This window comes from Phodopus roborovskii, unplaced genomic scaffold (genome assembly GCF_943737965.1).
Source record: "Phodopus roborovskii unplaced genomic scaffold, PHOROB, whole genome shotgun sequence".
Taxonomy (NCBI): Eukaryota; Metazoa; Chordata; class Mammalia; order Rodentia; family Cricetidae; genus Phodopus; species Phodopus roborovskii.
Window position 1 is genome coordinate 12,555,933 of NW_026126602.1, and position 20,876 is coordinate 12,576,808.

Here is a 20,876-nt window from a genome sequence, read left to right on the forward strand (position 1 = left end):
TGGTTTCTTCATTTTATTGAGCTAAGCTGTAATGATTTGAATGAGAATTGGTCCCCAATTGGTGAAACTGCTTGGTTGGAAGGTGTGACTCCACTGGCGGAAGTGACATTGAGGACAGGCTTTGGGGTTTCAAAAGTCTTGTTTTATTCTGGGCACCCTCTCTACCTACTATCTGTGGATTGAGATATAAGTTCTCTGTTGTTCCTGCCATCATATTTTCTTCCACCATCATGGTCTCTAACCTCTGAAGCCACAAGTACAACTAAATGCCCTCTCTTACAAGTTGCCTTGGTCATGGTGTTTTGTCAGCAATAAAAAAGTAACTAATACATATGCCAAAGATGAAATTTAAAGCAGTGCTTCAAACCCTTAAATCTCTCCCTATCATCTCTGCCAAGGTCTTTGTAAGGCATTCTAAGATAAATTAAGAAGCTGGCTTTGTGCAGGATGCTGATGAGTCTCACATTGTTTATTTGTTGAAACTTGACTCTGATGTGCTATGAGGCAATAGAGCCTTGAGGAAGCTGTTAGGTGATGAGTTGGGGCTAAGCTTGCCACGCGAGGGCACAGTGAGAAGATGCCATCAATGAACCAGAAAGGGGGACCATGCCTTACCTTGACTTTGACCTTTCAGCTTTCAGGCACTGGAAACAAAATTTCTATCATCTACCAATGAGCCATGTATAGAAGCTTGTTAGAGCACAGCCATGTTAGGAGATTGAGTCAACTCTCCCTATCGGGTACCACTGGTGTGACCCTGATGCTCCTGCACCATTCTGCTCATTACATTTTCCAACATCATGAGATCTTTGTGATGCCTGATCTGACTGGGGTTAATGACTCTCCTAAACTGCCTTGTTTGCTCCCCAACTGTGCCTGCAACAAAACCACAATCAACTCTTCCAGCTCCCAAATTATCTTTATAGCAATTACTCACTGTACTTGTCTTTCTGCAAAATCTCTTTCAGTACCAGACCAGTTAGATACTGAACAAAATAAAGAGAAGTTTTAATTTACATAAGATTATATTATATTGTGCTTGCTATCTGCTTAGTAGTTGATGAAAAAAGTGATCATAATGGGTTTGAGTTTTAATAAAAAGAAATTCTATTTTAAAAAAAGCAATTGCAGAATGAAACCCAATTATGGACTTGAGCAACTAACAAAAAGTACTTTGAGAATAACAATTGTTCTGACAGTAAGATACCTAGGTTATTTCAGTTAATAGGAATGAACATCTACCAATTACCATAGTCTAAAACTTCATTACGCAGCTTCAAATATGCTGTGAAAGAGATGTAAGTAGTAGTTGTTGTTACTATTAGAGAATAATATATTTTCTGAATAATTGTACTTAGTAGAAATAGGGATAGGTTATTTTCTAGGTCATTGGACATTTATGGTCTACAAATGAGAAGCACTGTGGTATTTTATAATAAGAAGTTGTTTTGACACACTGTATACTTAATTAAGTGATGAACAAAGTTCATAATTTCAATCAAGAGACAGCTAAATTGACTGTGTTACATGATTGGTCTGTGAAGTTTATTTCTAAAGCTCTTACTTGTTTACAAATATTAAGAATTAATGTGTCAGTGTATATAGTTCAGTGGTAGAGCTCTTGTCTACCATGTATGAGGGACAAGGTTTAATCTCTAGTCTGAAAAAGAAAAATATAGATCAAATTTACACATTTTTTTAGAGTTTACTAACTTATTTAATCTATTGTTAAAACTAGAGAAAGTTCAGGAAGTGATATTAAACACGGAGAAAAATATCAAATTTTTTAATTCAGGAGGTTCACTTCAACATTGCCTGAAAACTCCAAGCTTCTAATGACACTGTGATATGACTTAGCTGTTCCTGCCAGCTTTCAAGAACAAAGTTGCTTTTTATAAAATAATTGAACTTAAAGTGACATATTATAGCACAGCACAGCAACATGCAAATAAAACCATGTTTTCCTTATGCCTATATGTAGTTCTGATACTGATAGAATACATTTAAATGAAGTATTTTCAGTATTCTAATCCTTTCTAGGAAACTGTATGACCTATTTTCATTGTTTATTACTTTATCATCTCTGGTTTCAGGCTTAAAATGTCATAATATGGAAATGTAAGAAGACATAAGGTAAATACACACATTTGCATGTAAACCACAAACAACACACCATGCATCTATGCATATTCAGCAAGACCATTTACATATTTAACAAAAGATAAGCATTTTCTGGCAATTTAATATACTTGACACCAAAATATAATATTTCACCTTTGTTCATGTACCTGGCAGTCTTCAGAGTCATGCATGCCTGAACTATCTGAGATTTTCCACCATGAAGCATGGACTAGAACTAATCTGATTTGGGTTTTGTTTATTTAAATCAGACTGTAGAGAAGATTTTCACATCCTGTCTTTTGAAATACAAGTTGAGTACATGAAAGAAGTGATCACATAACCAAAGATAACTCAGTGTTTTCCTGGCAAATAACCGCTGACTTTTCTAATTTGGATTTGCTCACTGTTCATTATGCATGCCAAGCTTGATACCTGCAGTGGGATTATTTGCATGAAATGACTGTTGCTCCCTGTTGTGGTTTCCATGTTCTACTCCTAATTGACTTGGCATATCCCTTTTTCCCCTCTTTCCTTTATTTCAAAAGTAAAAACAACAATTCCTGACATAGACATGCTATGTGCCAAATATCCTAAATTTATACTGGAACTAAAAATTATACAAGGATTAAATAATATCCTTGATCTGTAGAAATGGCTCAGCAGTTAAGAACTTCAGCTACTCTTCTAGAGGACCCAAGTTTGATTCCCAGGGCCTACATGTTGTCTTAGTACCATCTTTAACTCCAGTTCTATAAGATCTGATACCTTCCTCTGACCACCAATGGCACTGTACTCATGGGGAGCACAGACATACATGCAAACAGATATCACATACATACAACATTTTTAAATATATTTACAAAAGAATTAAACAACATTCTGGAAGCATAATGGTATGGTACAGAATATGAAATTACATATTTTAAATCAAATTTATAAATTAGAATACTTAGTATAGCTAAAACAGATCAAGTAATGTCATAACATCTATAGTAGTAATATGTGTTAACTCATATTAGTATTTACATTCCAAGCTACATGGCAAATTACACACAATGAGCATGTGGTTATTCTATTCACCAGGACATACACAAAGCCTAAAGCATAGTACATTTTCAGACTATTTCATCCATGCTGATGATCAAATTAAGGGCCACATACATGGTGCCATTTCAGTGACAGTGTCACAAATGAGACTGATCATGAGAGAAAATAAAAATGTAATTCTGTCTCCATAAGTAATAGTGAATTACTGGAATACCATAGAAGTTTGATTTTAAAAGAAGCCTAGAAAATAATTCACATGTACACTAATCAAAGATGTCAGAAAGTGGCATTAAGTAGTTGAAGAAATCAATTATAAAGAATGGAATAAACTTAATATTGGTGTGTGGTGTTCTTAGGAGGCAGACAAGAATGGGTACTTACCAAATATCTCAATGCAAGCCTTTTTATCATGAAATAGAAACACACTATTCAATCTTGTTGGCTTTGACATATTTGCTTAAGAAAAGATATAACCTTTTCCCTGTGCCACTTTTTATCTTTAATTTTTTTTAACTGTGTAAGATTGGAACTTACATTTTCTGTTGGAAGTTGGCACATTGCCAATGTGGAGCTCAGCAGTGTGTGAATCTTCTGGGCCTTTCTATGTTAATTTAAAATAGAATTAATGAAAAGCGAGTAACTGTCACATTAGGTCGAAACCTGAAACTAATAGTTATATTGACACTTAAAGACATTTTACTACTCTAGATACATATTAGAACTGCCACCTTCCATATATGACATACAAAGCAGAACAAGGTCGCCTCACCCAAATGTTCCACCCCAATGTGGATTATAACTTCCCCTTAGCTGCCTAAATGGAATACCACCAAGGATACATTTTATCCACTACTAAATATTTCTTTTAATAAGTATTTGCATATAATTTTATTAGCCAAAGTCATGGAAACTGACAATTTAATGTGTTGCAAAACTTTAAGGTATCATTGTCATTGTCACATAAAAGGTTAAAGTAACAGCAGCTGTTCAAAAGATGGGCTATTTGGGGAGAAGAGGGGCTGAGAAAAGAGGGAAAGACTATAGGACATAGCATATCTGTTTCCCTGAAATAAGTGAGTAAAGAAAAAAAAGCCAACATGCTTATTATACCTTATCCAGACATGTGCAAGCTTTGTGGTTCTACCAAAAGATATAAATTCAAATTTATGGAATTTAGAGGCAAGCCTCTAAGACCTCCTATACATGAGGAAAAATAATGAAGTTTCCTACTTCTACCTACACTCTCCAAAATGAAGAGGAGGGAAAAAAATCAAACCCACAAAGAATCTGATATGTTAGGGTAAGAAGTGTCCTGACATTTCAAAACCCATTAAGGCATTTTCAGAGACTTACTTTCAAGAATGGGGGAACTCCATATCCCTCATTTCAACCCAAATAATAGAGCCAACAGGAATAAGATTTTTTCAGACTAATGCTAACCTTAGGTTATCTTCTTTCACATCACATTTTAATGTACCTGAACAATAAATACACTAAAACATTAAAATGATTTCTATTCCATTAATTATTATTATTATCATTCTTTATTATGCTTTTGTGAGATAAGGTCTCATGGTGTAGGATATCAAGGAAATCATTATGTAGACCAGGCTGGCCTTGAACTCAAGGAGGTGTACCTGCTTCTTCTACCTTTCTAGTGGTGGGATTAAAGGTGTGCACCACCATGACCAGCTTTATAACCACTTTATTATTTTTAATTAATTTATTTTACCTCCCAACCTAGGCTCATGCCCCTCCCATCCTCCCACTTCCTCCTACTTCCTCCCCCTTTCTCCCCTCTGACTCCCCAGTCCACTCAGTATTTGCTCAGAACAGGGCAAACCTTCCCTAGTGCAACAGCAAAGCATGGCTTATCAAACTGCCATAGGACCAAACACCTCCCCTTGTATTCAGTCTGGGCAAGGCAATTCAGCATGAGGAATAGATTCCCGAGAGTCAGCCAATGCACCAGGGAAAGACCCTGTGCCAGGTACCAGGAGTCCCACAAATAGTCCAAGCTACACAACCGTCTCATATATGCAGAGGGAATTAAGATCATTTTTAAGGGAACTCTTTTATGTTCCTACCGCTGAGTTAGCATTAGATCTGCAATCTGCAATATTTCTTGTTCTGTGTGTATATCACATGTCTGTCTAGCATCTCCTCTCTTGGGGCTTCTCCTTGAACTTCAATCCCATACAAAAGTCATGTGAACAAGCTTACAATTGTATGATGTATTCTATTTGTTCTACCCCTATATACTTTTGTCTAAGAACTAGAATGAGTATATTTTTTAACATGATTGGAATTTTACTTTAAAAACTAATATGGAAAATTTTGTTGTGAGAAATCCATTTGCATCAAAGGTGCTTACTATGGCACACATCAGTAGACAAAATTGGTTCTCTCCCAGATTGTAAAATGAACATTCTCATCCTAAACAGACTAAGAGATTCCTTGCCAACATTTGTTTGCATTAACCAGGAAATGACTTAGGGTTATACCAAATGGAAAACCAAAAAGTCAACTGGCTTGTGAAAACAAATAACTCAAATGATTAAAATTATTATGTCAATCTGATCCATGCGTATTTCACAATGCCGACAGTGGTGACTTAAATCTGTGGATCATGTGTTTTGTGCAAAGAAAGAAAGGAAGGAAAGAATGAAGGTGGAGGGAAAGGGGAAGGGAGGGGAAGGGGAAGGATGAGATGGGAAGGGAAGGGAAGGGAAGGGAAGGAAAGGAAAGGAAAGGAAAGGAAAGGAAAGGAAAAGAAAGGAAAATGGCTTTCAGGTGGTTGGCAAAGTTTTCCAAACAGTGTCTCTTATGGTCAAGAGCAGGCAAGCTGGGGTAGGTCTTGCTCATTCCCCCACTGAGAGTCCTCTGTACAGGGAAGAATAAAGAAAAGCAGCTGAGACTGTTGACCACTTCAGAGCCATGACCTACCAACTGGATGGTTGAAATAGACTTGCCTCCTCCTGACTGGTCTTTTAATTCAGGGTTGAATGCAAGGTGGTGGGCATGTCCCACATGTCCATTAACCAATGGCAGGCTCTGCAGGATAGAACAGTGCAAAATTAGTCAGAGGCCAGAAGCACACATATGTAGACTTTTCCAGTTCCATGCCCTATTCAACATTTTATTTATCAAAGTTTTGGAGAGCACACATGAAAAAACTACTTGGAAAATATCATTGTGGTAAATATTTATTAAAATGTCTCACCTTGGAAAAACAAAACACCCAGAATTCATTACCCAGAATACATTAACAATGTGACTTCAGAAAGTCTAGCAATGGCTGAAAGAGGTTGAAATGGAAGTAGTTTAATGTTATCATTTTATTTACTAAAAATTACAACAGTACAAAATTTGATCTTTAATTCCTTCTGATATAGGCATAAAATTGATTATCAAATTATATTTCACCCTGGAACTACTAATATAATAATACAACTGAATAATAACATTATTCAATTAAACATTTGTGAACATTTGAACATGTGTATTTCTTTTATTATATGCAATAACATGGACCTTAAATTTATACTGTCATTGTTATTATTATTATTGCTCAGCTCAATGTTTCTCGTGTGTGCATGAGCCACAGCCCTCGTGTGGAGGTCAGAGGGTTGCTTTGTGGACTTTAGCACCCTGCATTTTCCAAACCTGAAATCATTGAGTTTTAAAACCAATCATGAAGTTAACACAGAAGATTTCAGCAAGGATATTAACTGCCCAGTAACAGTTTTTTAAAAAACAATAATAACTATAGGTAAGAAGAACATAGAATGAGCTGTATATTGTTGAAATTGCCATGCCTTCCCTTACACAGGTGAATTCAAGAAAATGTCACTACTTTTTTCCCAGTACTGGGATCAAACCCTGGTTCATGCACATGCAAGGCAAGCACTCTACCAGTAAACTAATATCCAGCTCTTTAATTTTTTATTTTTAAATTAATCAGAAAGCAATTTAGTAATTTAAGATAGCCCAGGCTGGCCTTGAACTTTCTATGTAGCTGAGGATGACTTTGAACAGACTCTCCATTCCCTGCTCTCCAAGTGCTGAGGTGATAGTTATGTACCATCACACCCATTTTATGTAGTGCTGAGGCTCAAACTCGCAGAGCTTTGTACATGATAAGCAAGCACTCCAAGTTGAACTTAGTCCCTTTTTTATTTATTTATTTGTATTTTTGTGATATTTTTATTATTATTTTATTTGAATTGGTGTTTTTCAGGCATGTATATATGTGTGAGGGTGTCAGATTTGTAGTTACAGTTGTGAGTTGCCACATGGTTGCTGAGAATTGAACTTGGGTCCTCTGAAAGAGCAGCCAGTGCTCTTAACCACTGAGCCATCTCTCCCAGCCCCATTATTTATTTGTATTTTGGGGAAAGAGTATTGCTCTGTAGCCCAGGATGGCTTTGAAACGTGATCCTCTTGTCAGCCTCTCAAGTGCCCAGGATGAAAGGCATATACTACAGTACACTGCTTACTTGTATGTTTAAATGAGTATTTCTGAAACCAAGATGAATAAAATAAAACCTCAAGGCAAAGGATAAAGGAGACATATACCTTGTTATTTGGCGTTACAAGAAGGATAAAACATTTTTCTATCAAGAAAAAACCATGGATGCCTCCAAGCAATCCCAAAAGCTTCCAAATAGGACCTTGGCTTTCATTGAAATGTCCAAGCTCTGGGGCTTCCTGATTATGTAAACCAAGAACCTTAAAAAAAAAAAAAAAGAAAAGAAAAAGAAGATGATGATGATGATTCAGGTCAGTAAAGCAAGTAGGCTTTCCCTAACACACCTCCTATTGCATCCTCACCTCCTTCCCTGTCCCCAATCTCCAGTAGAACACACAGATCTTCTCATCCAACCTTTCTTTACTGTAGTGATCTCTTCATCCCAGTCCCTACTTCAGTCACGGAAGCAGGTAACCTAACTGAAGCTCTTCACTGCTCTGTTTTCTCCTCAAAATCCAACGCCCTGGTCTCATAATTTCACCCCCATCTCTGTAGCAAACCATCTGCTGTCTCCTCGCCTTTCTGTTCCCATCTCCAGCTGATAATGCAGATCTTCTCCTCTAGCCTTCCTCCCCACTCATTCGGTTATTCCAGTCTCCACTCCAGCAGGATTTCCCTGGGAACCCACCAGTCAAACCTTCCAGAGAAGCAGGCAGGCAAGCTTCAGACCTCTACTTCCCCTCCTCTCCTCCATATTTAATCCTCCAGCCTCATCTTCAGCTCATTAGCAAACTGTTTTTGGCCTCTACTCACTTATTCTCTACACCCATTGCCAAAGGGACAAAGCAGATCCTGGTGAAATTTCCTGCCTTTCTCTCTCCTGTCTGCCCACACACACATCTAGTTCCCAGCCAATACCTATCTTTAAGTATTGCCTCCTAATATCCATTTTACCAGGATCCCACAGTAGCCACACCTATCATATCCCAGAAGAATTTTTTACCAGAGAACACACAGCCACCACAACCTAAGAACCAGAGAGGACAACAGAAACCAAGGAACAAAACACTCAACAAAGATGAGACCAAGTATCAGCACAAAAATTACAATCTTCCAAACCCAGATGTCTAGATGCCAGTGTAAAAACACACTAAATATCAATCAGGATAGCATATCTCCACTAGAGTCTAGTAACCTTACCACATGTGGTAGGCTCTGAAAACTGCAATATAACTAAAGCATAAGACAAAGACTTTAACATAGCTTTTATGACTATGCTAGAGAGCCTTAAAGAAAAAATAAATACATACCTTAAAGTAATCTATGAAAGCACAAACAATGAAAGGAAATAAATAAAATAAAGACCTGAAAGTGGAAATAGAATCAACCAAGAAAACCAAAACTGAGGAAAATCTGGGAATGAAAATTTAGAAATTCAAACGGGAACCTCAGAAAAGTTAGACACTCAAATGGGAACCTCAGAGAATAGCATCACCAACAGAATACAAGAGATTAGAAGAAAGAGTCTCATGCACTGAAGACATGATAGAAGAAATGGATACCTTGATCCAAAAAAAAAAAAAATGTTAAATCCAAAACAATCCTAGCACAAAACATCCAGGAAATCTGGGACATAATGAAAAGACCAAATTTAAGACTAATAGGAATAGAGGAAGAAGATGCAACCCAGACCAAAGGCCCAGAAAAATTTCCTAACCTAAAGAAGAGATGGCTATCAAGGTATAAGAAGCATACAAAACACCAAACAGATGGGAGAACTGAAGAAAGAAATTCCCTCAGCACAAAATAAACAAAACATGCAGAATAAAGAAAAAATATTGAAAGTTGCAAAGGAAAAAGGAAAAGTTACATATAAAGGCAGACCTATTAATCCAATGCCTGACATCTCAGTGGGGAATCTAAAAGCCAGAAAGGCCTGGAAAGATGTGCTGCAAACTCTAGGAGTCCACAGATGCCAGCCCAGACTACTATATATAGCAAAACTTTCAATCACAGTAAATGTGAAAAAAATCACATTTCATAATAAAACTAAATTTTAGCAATATATATCTACAAATCTAATCCTACAGAAGGCACTAGAAGGAAAACTCTGAATTTTAGAGGTTAACCACACCCAAGGAAACGTAAGAAATAAGTAATCCCAGACCAGCAAATCAAATGAAACACACACACACACACACACACACACACACACACATACACACACACACACACACACACACACCACATCAAAACAGCAGCAAAACAGCAGCAAAAAAAAAAAAATACCAATCCTTGCCAATCTTTCTCAACATCAATGATCACAATTCCCCAATTTAAAAAAACAAACAAAACAAAACAAAACAAAAAAACACAGATTATCAGGATGGAGACTAAACATACTCCATCTTTCTGCTACAACTAGGAAACACACCTTAACATTAAGAATAGACATCACCACAGGATGAATGACAGAAACAACTATTCCAAGCAAATGAACCTAAAAAGCAAGCTGATGCAGCCATTTTAACATCTGAAAAAAATGCATTTCACACCAACACTCATCAGGAGAGATTGAAAATTCACTAAGAGGACATTACAATTATTAACAACTATGCACTAAACAGAATGGCATCCAAGGTCACAAAAGAAACACTGCTACAGCTTAAATCACATATTGTGCTTCACACACAGACGTGGGAGACTTCAATACTCACTCTTGCCAATAGACAGGTCATCCAGACAAAAACTAAATAGAGAAATGCTAGAACTAACTGACTGTCATAAAACCAAACACAAAAATCAGACACAGTCACTCAAACACAAAAGAATATATCTTCTTCTCAGCATCTCATGGAACTTTCTCCAAAACTGACCATATATTCCAGCACAAAGCAAGTCTCAACAGATACAAGAAAACCACCATGGATTAAATCTGGATATCAACAACAACACAAAGTTCAAAACTCATGAAAGTTGAGCAACTCTCTACTAAATGAAAAGTTGGTCCAGAAAAAATTGAAGGCTTTCTAGAATTGAATGAAAATGAATACAGAACATTCCTCAACTTCCTGTGCACAGTGGAGATAGTTCTAACAGGCAAGGTCATAGCACTAAGCGCTCACACAAGAAAACTAGAGAGATCTAATACTTTTAGAGATCGCATACTAGTAACATAAAAGCCTACCTGAAAGCTCTAGAACAAAAAAGAAATCACACCCAAAAGGAATAGAAGGTAAGAAGAAGTAATCAAATTCAGGGATGAAGTCAATAATATAAAAAACAAAGAGAACATGGACTATAAAACATATTAATAGCAAATTAAAAAAACAAAGAGAACAATATAAAAACAATCAGTGAAACAAGAAGTTGGTTCTGTGGTTCTGCTTCTTCATTGGTATCATTGGTTCATTGGTCCAGGAGGAAAGAGGAGACAGAAACAAGGAACAGGGTTCAGAAGGCCATGGGTACCAGAGACCAGCATCTGGGAGATAACTTTGGAGAATCAGCTCAGATTTATTCCAGTGTATAGGAAATATGTAGAATTGGGGAGCCTGGGAACAAACTCTAACTTGCATTAAGTGGCATGCTATTTTAAGTCTTGCTATGTGGCAGCAGGGTCCTATAGCAAAGTTCCTAAGTACAAGTTTTAGTTGCTATATGTGCAGCAGGAGAAAGGCTTCTAGCAGGAAACTGTGTCAAGGGTCATCCTAGAGATAAACCAGGCACCCAGGCTTAGAGGCAGATTTCAGATAAGGTCAGTCCTCCTGGCCCAAGGACATTCTCTAGATAAGGGCAGGTAGACAGCAGGGAGCCTGGATGGTAAGGAGCATGTCCTCATGTTGCTGAGCTTTGGGGAAAGCTGCCAGGACATGTTAGACTACAACCTATGCCCAGCAAGGCTTCCAACAGGTTGTTTGAGGAAATTAAGATTAACAAAAACCTTATCCAAATTAACCAAAGGGAGGGGAGAGAATATACAAATTAGCAAAATTAAAACTAGAAACAACAGACTACCAAAGAAATTCAGAGAATCAAAAGGACAAATTTTAAAAACCTCTATTCCAAAAAACTTGAAAATCTAAAAGAGATTTTTCTCAGTACTTGTGACTTACCAAAGTTGAATCAAGATTAGATAAGCAATTTAAACAGACCTACAAATCTTAGTGATGTAGAAACAGTAATCAAAAGTCTCCCACCTACCCCTCCAAGAAAAAAACTAAGCCAAGATGGTTTCAGTGCAGAATTCTACCAGAATTTCAATGATGAGTTAATGCCAATACTCATCAAATTATTCCACAAAATAGAAACAGAAGGAACATTGCCAACACTTTGGCATAAAACCTCATTTTATGAGGACACAATTACCCTGATAACTAAACCACTTAAATACCTAACAGAGACAGAATGACAGACCAATTTCCCTTATGAACATAAATGTGAATATTCTCAATATTATACTTGCAAATTGAATCCAAGAACACATCAAAAGGAACATCCACCATAATCAAGTAAGTTTCATCCCAGAAATGAACAGATGATTGGACATATGTAAATCAACAAATGTAATCCACTATATAAACAAACTGAAAGAAAAAAAAACACATGTTAATCTCATTAGATAGAGAAAATGCCTTTGAAAAAAATCTAACACCCCTTCATGATAAAAGGTGAGAGATACAAGAGACATACCTCAAATGATAAAGGCAATTTACAGCAAACCCATAGCTAACAACAACTTAAATGGACAGAAATTCAAAGCAGTTCCACTAAAATCAGACACAAGAGAAGGCTGCCCACTCTCTCTCCATACCCATTCAATACAGTAATTCAAGTATTAGCTACAGTAATAAGAAAACTAAAGAAGACCAAGGGATACAAATTGGGAATAGAGAAGTCAAAGTATCTTTATTTGCGAATGATGATGGTGTATACAAATGACCCTAAAAATTCCACTGGAAAACTCCTACAGCTGATAAATCCTTTCAGCAAAAGTAGCTGGATACAAAATTAGCTCACAAAAAGCAGTAGCCCTCCTAAATGACAAATAGACTGAGAAAGAATTCAGGGAAACACTATTTTCCACAGTAGCCCCAAATAATACAAGATATCTTAGGGTAACTCTCACCAGGCAAACGAAAGATTTGTATAATAAAAATAGGAGGAGATGGAAAGATCTCCCATTCTGATGGATCAGTAGGATTAACATGGTAACAATGGTCATCCTACCAAAAGAAATCTACAGATTCAAAGCAATCCCCATTAAAATTCCAACACAATTCTTCATAAATCATAAAATGACAACTTTCGGTGTCATATAGAAACACACACACACACACACACACACACACACACACACACACACACACACAAAACCAGGATAGCTTAAAACAATCCTGAATAATAAAAAGAACTGTGGAAGGTATCACCATCCCATATTTGAAGTAGTACCATAAAGCAATAGTAATAAAAACAGCATGATATTGGCACAAAAGCAAACATGTCAACAAAATCAAATTGAAGACTCAGAAAAATTCACATGCCCAAATACATGTATATGGGCATGTCAATTTGATAAAGACACAAGGAATACACAATGGAAAGAAGATAGAATCTTCAACAAATGATGCTGGCCAAACTGGAAGACTGCATGTAGAAGAATACAAACAGATCCAACTTACCACTCTCCACAAAACTCAACTCCAAACCAACCAAACATCAACATAAAACTGGATACACTGAACCTGAATGAAGAGAAAGTGGGAAATGGTCTTGCATACATCACACAGAAAAAGACTTTCAGAACAGAGCACCATTAACACAGGCACTAAGGTCCACAATTAATAAGTGGGACCTCATGAAACTGAAAAGCCTCCACACAGCAAATGGCAGTGTCATTTGGACAAAGTGACAGCTTACAGAATGGAAAAAGATTTTTACCAACTACACATGTGATAGAGAACTAATAGCTAAAATAAATAAAGAACTCAAGCGCTAGATAGCAAGAAAACAAATAACCCAATTTAAAAATGAGTACAGATATAAACAAAGAATTCTCAATAGAGGAAACTCAAATGGTTGAAATACACTTAAAGAAATGTTTAACATCTTTAGCCATCAGGAAAACACAAATTGAGATTTTACCTTGCACCTGTCAAAATGACTAAGATAAATAAATCAGTGACAACTCATACTGGTAAAGATGTGGAATAAAGGGAACAACTCATCCATTTCAGGTGGGATATGTACAGCCACTATGAAAATCAAACTGTTAATAGCTAAGGAAGATAGGAATTGAACTACTTCGGTCCAGCTTTGGGATTTTGGAGCAAGGCTCTACCATTATCTGCAGACAACCATTCCCCCTTTGAAAGACAGCTCTTGGCCTACTATTGGGCCTTTCATAATGGGCCACCAAGTTACCATGTGGCCTCTGCTACCCATCATAAGTTGGGTATTAACTGACCCATGAAGTCATAAAATAGGACATCGACAGCAGCAGTTTATCTTTAAATGTAAGTGGTATATACATGACTAGGCCCAAGAAGGTTCTAAAGGCACAAGTAAGTTACAGGGAGAAGTCTCCCAAATGTCTAGCACCAATGACTCAGGCACTGGGAGTCATTGAGTAGCAGAGTGTGCTGCAAACTTGTTTATTAAGGAAGTTAAGCCTGCCTTTATATCCCCTCCCAAGGTCCTATTGACTCAGGCAGCTGACTCTGCTGTGTTGTTCTTTCCCCATTGGTGTCTCTGGGTCAGGTGTCTCTTCATCAGCAGTCTCTGGGCCTAGAGGCAGACTAGGGTCAGGAAGGAAGTGCCTGCCGTGTATGCTCATACAGGCTGGCCTGGGCACCTGAAGCTTGGGTAGACTGGCCATAGTTTCTCCTACATTTCTGTAGATAACATGGAAAGACAATGGTGAAAGAAAATCTTCACAGTGGGCAGAACATTGGGCAGTACACATGGTAACCCATTTTGCTTGGAAGGAGAAACAGCCAGGCATGCAGTTGTTCATTGATTCATGGGCTATAGCCAGTGGATGGACTGGCCTGGATGGCAAGGTACTTGGAATGACATGACTAGAAATTTGGTGAGAAAGACATCTGGGGAAGAAGTATGTGGTTAGATCTCTCCAAATGAGTGAAAAATATGAAGACATTTATGTCCCACATAAGTGCTCATCCAGAGGTGACTTCATCTGAGGATGAGTTTAATAATCAAGTAGATAGGATGATCTATGGACAGTCAGCCCTAGCCACTTCTGTCATTACCCAAAGGGTCCATGAACACATGAACAAAGTTGTCCATGGTGGCAAAGATGGTAGTTATGTATGGGTTCAAAACATTCTCTTTAACTCATCAAGAATGACCTGGCTACAGCTTCTACTAAGTACCAGATCTGACAACAGCAGAGACCAACATTGAGCACCAAATATAGCATCATTCCCAGGGTGACAAACCAGTGACTTGGTAGCCAGTTGACTATATTGGACAATTTCCTCCATGGAAAGAATAACATTTTGTCCTTACTGGAATAAATTCTTACTCTGCTTATGAACTTGCCTTTCCTTCATGCCATGCTACTGCTAAAACCACCATCTGTGGGTTTATCGTAAGCCTTACCTACCATCACATTATTCCACAAAGTATTACTTCTGAGCAAGGAACTCATTTCTCACACAGAAGTGCAATGGAACCCATTGGTCTTATCATGCCCCACCATCATGAAGCATCTGGCCTCATAAAAAGATAGAATGGTTTTTGTTTGGTTTATTTTTTAGACAGGGTTTGTGTGTGTGTGTGTGTGTGTGTGTGTGTGTGTGTGTGTGTGTGTAACAGCTCTGGCTGTCCTGGAACTCACTTTGTAGACTTGGCTAGCCTTGAATTCACAAAGATCTGCATGACTTTGCCTTCCCAGTGCTGGGATTAAAAGCATGTGCCACCACCACCAGGCAGAATGGCCTTTTGAAGACACAGTTACAGTACCAATTAGGTGGCAGCAGCCCAGAGACCTGGGAAAGGGTTATTGAGAATTGGTATATGTATTAAATCAGTATCCAATATATGGAATGATTTCTCCCATACCAGGGATTCAAAGATCCAGGAATCAAGGTATGAAAAAAGGAATAGTTACACTCACTATCACCCCTAGTAACCCACTATGAAAAATTGTGCTTAGTCCTCTGCCCTAGATTTAGGTTCCAGAGAGAAGAGCAGTTCTGCCAGAAGCCACAACAAAAATTCCATTGAACTAGAAGATCAGACTTCCCCTGGTCACTTTGGGCTTCTAATGTTCTCAAACCAATAGACAAAGAAAGGAATACCAGTGTTAGGAGGGGTGATTGATCCATATTACCACAGAAAAATAGGATTGCTTCTCACAATGAGATAAGAAAAATTAAATCTCAAATGCAGGAGATATTTTTACCATGTCCAGTGATTAAAATCAATGGAAAACTACAAGCCTAATCCAGACAAGATGTCAAAGGTCACAGACCCATAAGGAATGAAGGCATCGGTCATGCATCCAGGAAAAGAGCCAAGATACAGTGAGGTGTTTTCAGAGGATGAAAGAAATATACAATGGGCAGTAGAGGAAGGTAACTACCAGCTAAGCCCCTGTAGCAAAGAGAGAAGTATGGTTTACATGGGTGTTTCTGTTTTACTTTTTTAAGAATATGTTTGTACAGATATTTGTGTTTGTTTCCCTCAATTTCTGTATCATGTGATGTAACATCAATTAAGAAAATATCAATAGTTATCATATTTAAGTTTGAGATATTAAAGATTGTCCCTGGAGGGACATTGCTACCTGCTCTAGATTTATAATGCATTTGCAATCCTATGGGGGACAGTTATAGCATGTTAGGCATAATTATGACCTAGTTAGATATATAATGCATTTGTGATTGTACATGGAATAGTTATATCATGTTTAGGCACAATTATGACCTGTTATTGCTTTTGTTTGGAAATGAATCACAATGATATGATTGTGTATCAACTTCACAAGGGGAGAACTTGGTGTCAACTTGACTACATCTTGAACTAAAACCCAAAAATGGCCGGCACACCTGTGAGAGATTTTTGCTTAATTTGAAGTAGGAAGATCTGATTTTAATCCAGACTTTTAGCAGGAAGATACAGATTTAAGCCAGATCTTTTGAGCCTGGAAAAGGTTTGCCTTTAATCTGGATCTTAGTGAGGGAAGGCATACCTTTAATCTGGGTAAAACCTGCTGGAAGCTATGTAAGAACATAGAGGAAGAAAGATTTGCACTTTGACTGCTCACCCTTATCTTGCTAGCAATTCCATTCCTTCAGTGACATTGGATCATACTTCTATGTAATCCCAGTGTATAGTGAAAACCAGCTGAGACATCCAGCCTTATGGATAGAGAAACTACTGGTTTCTTGACCTTTCTGATTGCAGCCAGCTATTGTTGGGTTAGTTGGACTGCAGCCTCTAAATAATTCTAATAAATCATCTTTCTATATATAGAGATTTATTCCCTAAATTCTGTTATTCTGGAGAACCCTAACACAACCACTCTCAAGCATAAATCCAAAGGACACTTCATCCTTCCACAGAGACACTTGCTTAACCATTTGCATTGCTGCTCTATTTATAATAGCCAGAAAGTGAAAACAATGTATATGTCCCTCAACAGAAGAATGGATAAAGAAAATGTGGTGTTTACACCATTTACAAAATGAACTGTCATTCAGCCACCAAAAAAAAAAAAAAAAAAACAAAAAAAAAAAAAAAAAACATGAAATTGAATGGTAAATGGATGGAACTAAAAAAAAATTCATCCTGAGTGAAGTAACCTAGAACCAGAAAGACAAATACAGTATATATTCACTATATGTAGATATTAGCTATTAACTCACAGGTATAATGTGTAGAAGCTATAGATGTGTAGATGCACAGAAGTAGGCATAGATTAAGAGACTGGTTGGGAGAGGGGAGGCAGATAGATCTCCCTAGGAAATGGAAATAGGATAGTTATGGATGAATGTGAGGGACTGGAGTAGGAGGATCAAATGAGGGGGTAAAGGAAGAAAAAGGAGGGGATTCACGGAGTTGCAGCTAACATTAATGGGGCCATTTGAGGGGTAGTATGGGAACCTATCACTCTAGAAGCTTCCTAAAATATACATATAACTAGGTGATCAATATGAACTGCCAAATGATGGGAGAGACAAAGCTCCAATTGGCCATCTCCTGTCACCAAATGAAGTTTCCAGTACTGGAATTGGGTTACTTAATTGAGTTGTTGGCCTAAGAGGTCTTATGGGATTGCAAGTCCCCATTGCTGAAGATAACATCTATACATCTATGTAAATCATTGAACTTGGAAAAGTCAGCTGGTAGAGCCTTCAGTCTTACATTCTAACATCTTTGGTACAGGAAGGTACTCTGCTTGCCACCAAAAGAGAAATGTAAACACCAAATCAGCCCCAACACTTTGATCTACAATGATGCCTGCCTGCAAGGTATGCTAGGACAATGGTGGCACAAAGCTTATGGGAGTAACCAACCAATATCTGATTGGACTAAAAGCCCACTCCATGAGCTGGAACCCAAAACGAACACTGCTTGGATGACCAAGAACCTGAGACTAGATAGTCCAGGGATGGACCTAGGGTAAAACCAAATCCTACTGTTATGGGAGGAACAAGAGATAAAAGAAAGAAAAGTAGCAATAAAATGACTCCTGCTTACATTGTGTTATACTCATAGATCAGTGCCTTACTCAGTCATCATCAGAGATTCTTCCACCTGCAGCAGATTGGAATAGAGACCCACAGCCAGATATTGTGCAATGAAGGACGTTGGATACTCAGCACTAAATGGAATTTCTCCATCAAATCCCACCCTCTTGAGGTTCTGGGAACCCTCTGGAAGAGAAGGCTAAAAAAGTGTAAGAGCTAGAGGGTATGGAACTCACAGAGACTACAGCAGCATGCATAGAGTCCACTTGGGTGTGCACCATTTGGGGTCCTAGAGCTAAAAGGAAAAGTGGAAACATGGCCCAACACAGAAACATCTCCAATTGGTAACCACTTGCAATTAAAAATTCATTTCCTTCAAGGATGTTTCTCTCACTAGGGAAGCAAACTACTATTCTTAAGGGAAGGCTGCATACCCAGCAATAAACATCCAACTTAAAGTGAACTCAATGACATTTTGGAGGTTCCTTGTGTTATAATGTTGTGTCTTATATAATTTTGTTATTATTTCTATTTTATTCTCTCTTTTTACCCTAAAAAATTTTGTCTATATATTTTGTCTTCCAGTTTAGTGTTTTTATGGGATTCCTGGGTGTGCAATTGAGTGGGTCTTTGTCTCTTGTGCCTTCTCTTGGGCTCTTTTCCTTCTGTTTGTTTTGTTCAGTTCTGATGTATTCATTTTTGTTTTATCTTATCATGTTTTATTAGTGTGCCATAGGTAGCCTATTTGTTTTCTAATGAGAGACAGAAGCCAGGGGTAGATATGGATGGGAAGGGATATGGTGATGATCTGGGAAGACTAGAGTGAAACTATAATCAAGATGTTTTTATTATGTGAGAAAATCCATATTCAATAAAGGAAAAAATTAAAAGTAAAAGAAGAAAATAACTTTCAATAACTTCAACATCAAAGAATAAACCTAGAAGTTGAATGAGTTCAACTCTCAGTCTGCAAAATGCCATGACAACTAAAACCATACAAATTTCAGTGTACTGTAGGATATTGTGATCAGTATCAAAGGCAATGTGAACAACAGAAAACAAAGGCAAACATTGAACAGTTTCTACTAAAGAATAGATAGATGCCAATATTCTATATTAGCACGTGGCCTCATTTTCACACATTCTGTCTTTAGCTTTGCATGCTTTCTGTGTGTATTGTAATGCTTCCTTAGATATCAATATGCTTTCTGCATGGGACACATGCAAGGGGTGTCCCCATGTCAATGTGTCTTCATGCCCCACTGCAATTAAACTTTTAATTCTGTTCTATTTGAATAGAGAAATCTACCTGAAATTTCACATATAGAGTATATGCTGTGTGAGTCGAATATTCCTTTACACTGTGTGAATACATGTCACTGTGATTGCTTTAATAATAAATAAATAAATAAATAAATAAATAAATAAATAAATAAATAATAAACCTAAATGGCCAGCTGGCCAGCAGCTAGGCAGGATTTTCAGGGCAGAGAGAATGCTGGGGAGAAGAAGAAAGAGACCTGAGAGAGACACATGACATGTAGAGTGAGCATGATGAGCAGTATACAGATGAGGTAAATAAGCCTCCGGGAAGTACTTAGATTAATAGAACTGGGTTAATTTCAGCTATAAGAGGTAGCCAAAAAACACAAACCTAAGTTATCTGCTTAGCATTTATAATTATTAATAAGTCATCTCAGTGTGATTATTTGGGAGTCTGCTACAGAGCTAACTACTAGGACAAAGAGAAACTCCACCTACAGTGTGACCAGGAGTTTTGTAATCAGTTTTCTGAAAGGCATTGTGAGATACCCTCTAGTTAGCTCATTCATCCCATTCACTCAGTCCCTGACTACCTTTATGACTGCTTTTAAGTAATTATCACCTACAATATTCCTTACCCGAAATTAGCAATTTGTGAAATAAATCAATGGCTTATAGAAGTAGAATGTTTCTGAGTTCCAAATAAAGAAAATAGGAATTATAAATGCATTATATATATATATGTATATATGTATATATACATATATATATATATTTTACGTTTGTGTAATATAGTCTTGGGGTATATATCCACCAAATATAGAATGAAAATACTCAGAAAAAATAACTGAATTTCTCCTCACTATATTATTTTCTAAATACTATAGTATTTATAAATATTTGTTATTATAAATATAATTATATAATAAGCATATATTAAATTATTATATTTTATTATATTGTTATAAGCATTAATAATAATGAATATATAAATATATTATTTCTAAATAATATACTATACTTCAGTTATTTCACATTGTATCACATATTGTGAGTGATCTAAAGGATTTTAAATAATAAGCATAGAACATATGCAAATTCTATACAATTTTTCACAAAGGGACTTGAGCATTTATGAGGCTTTCATATCCTAAGGAGTCTTAGAACCAATCCCCTGTGGATCTACTTACAACTAAAAACCAGAATATGGTGTTCTCCTTGTACTAACTTGTTTGGTGATAACAGTAATATGTACC

General features: G+C 37.1%; 1 protein-coding gene across 1 annotated transcript in view; it reads right to left on the bottom strand.

Annotated features, from left to right (window-relative positions):
- The window catches only part of Slc39a12 (solute carrier family 39 member 12), an 89,741-nt gene that overhangs the window by 23,924 nt on the left and 44,941 nt on the right, over window positions 1–20,876 (bottom strand). The window contains exons 8-10 of the mRNA XM_051205735.1: window positions 7,747–7,899; window positions 6,115–6,222; window positions 3,703–3,769 (exon numbers count right to left, since the gene is read on the bottom strand). Of these exons, the coding sequence (XP_051061692.1) occupies window positions 3,703–3,769; window positions 6,115–6,222; window positions 7,747–7,899 (328 nt within the window). The remainder of the gene's footprint in view (window positions 1–3,702; window positions 3,770–6,114; window positions 6,223–7,746; window positions 7,900–20,876) is intronic.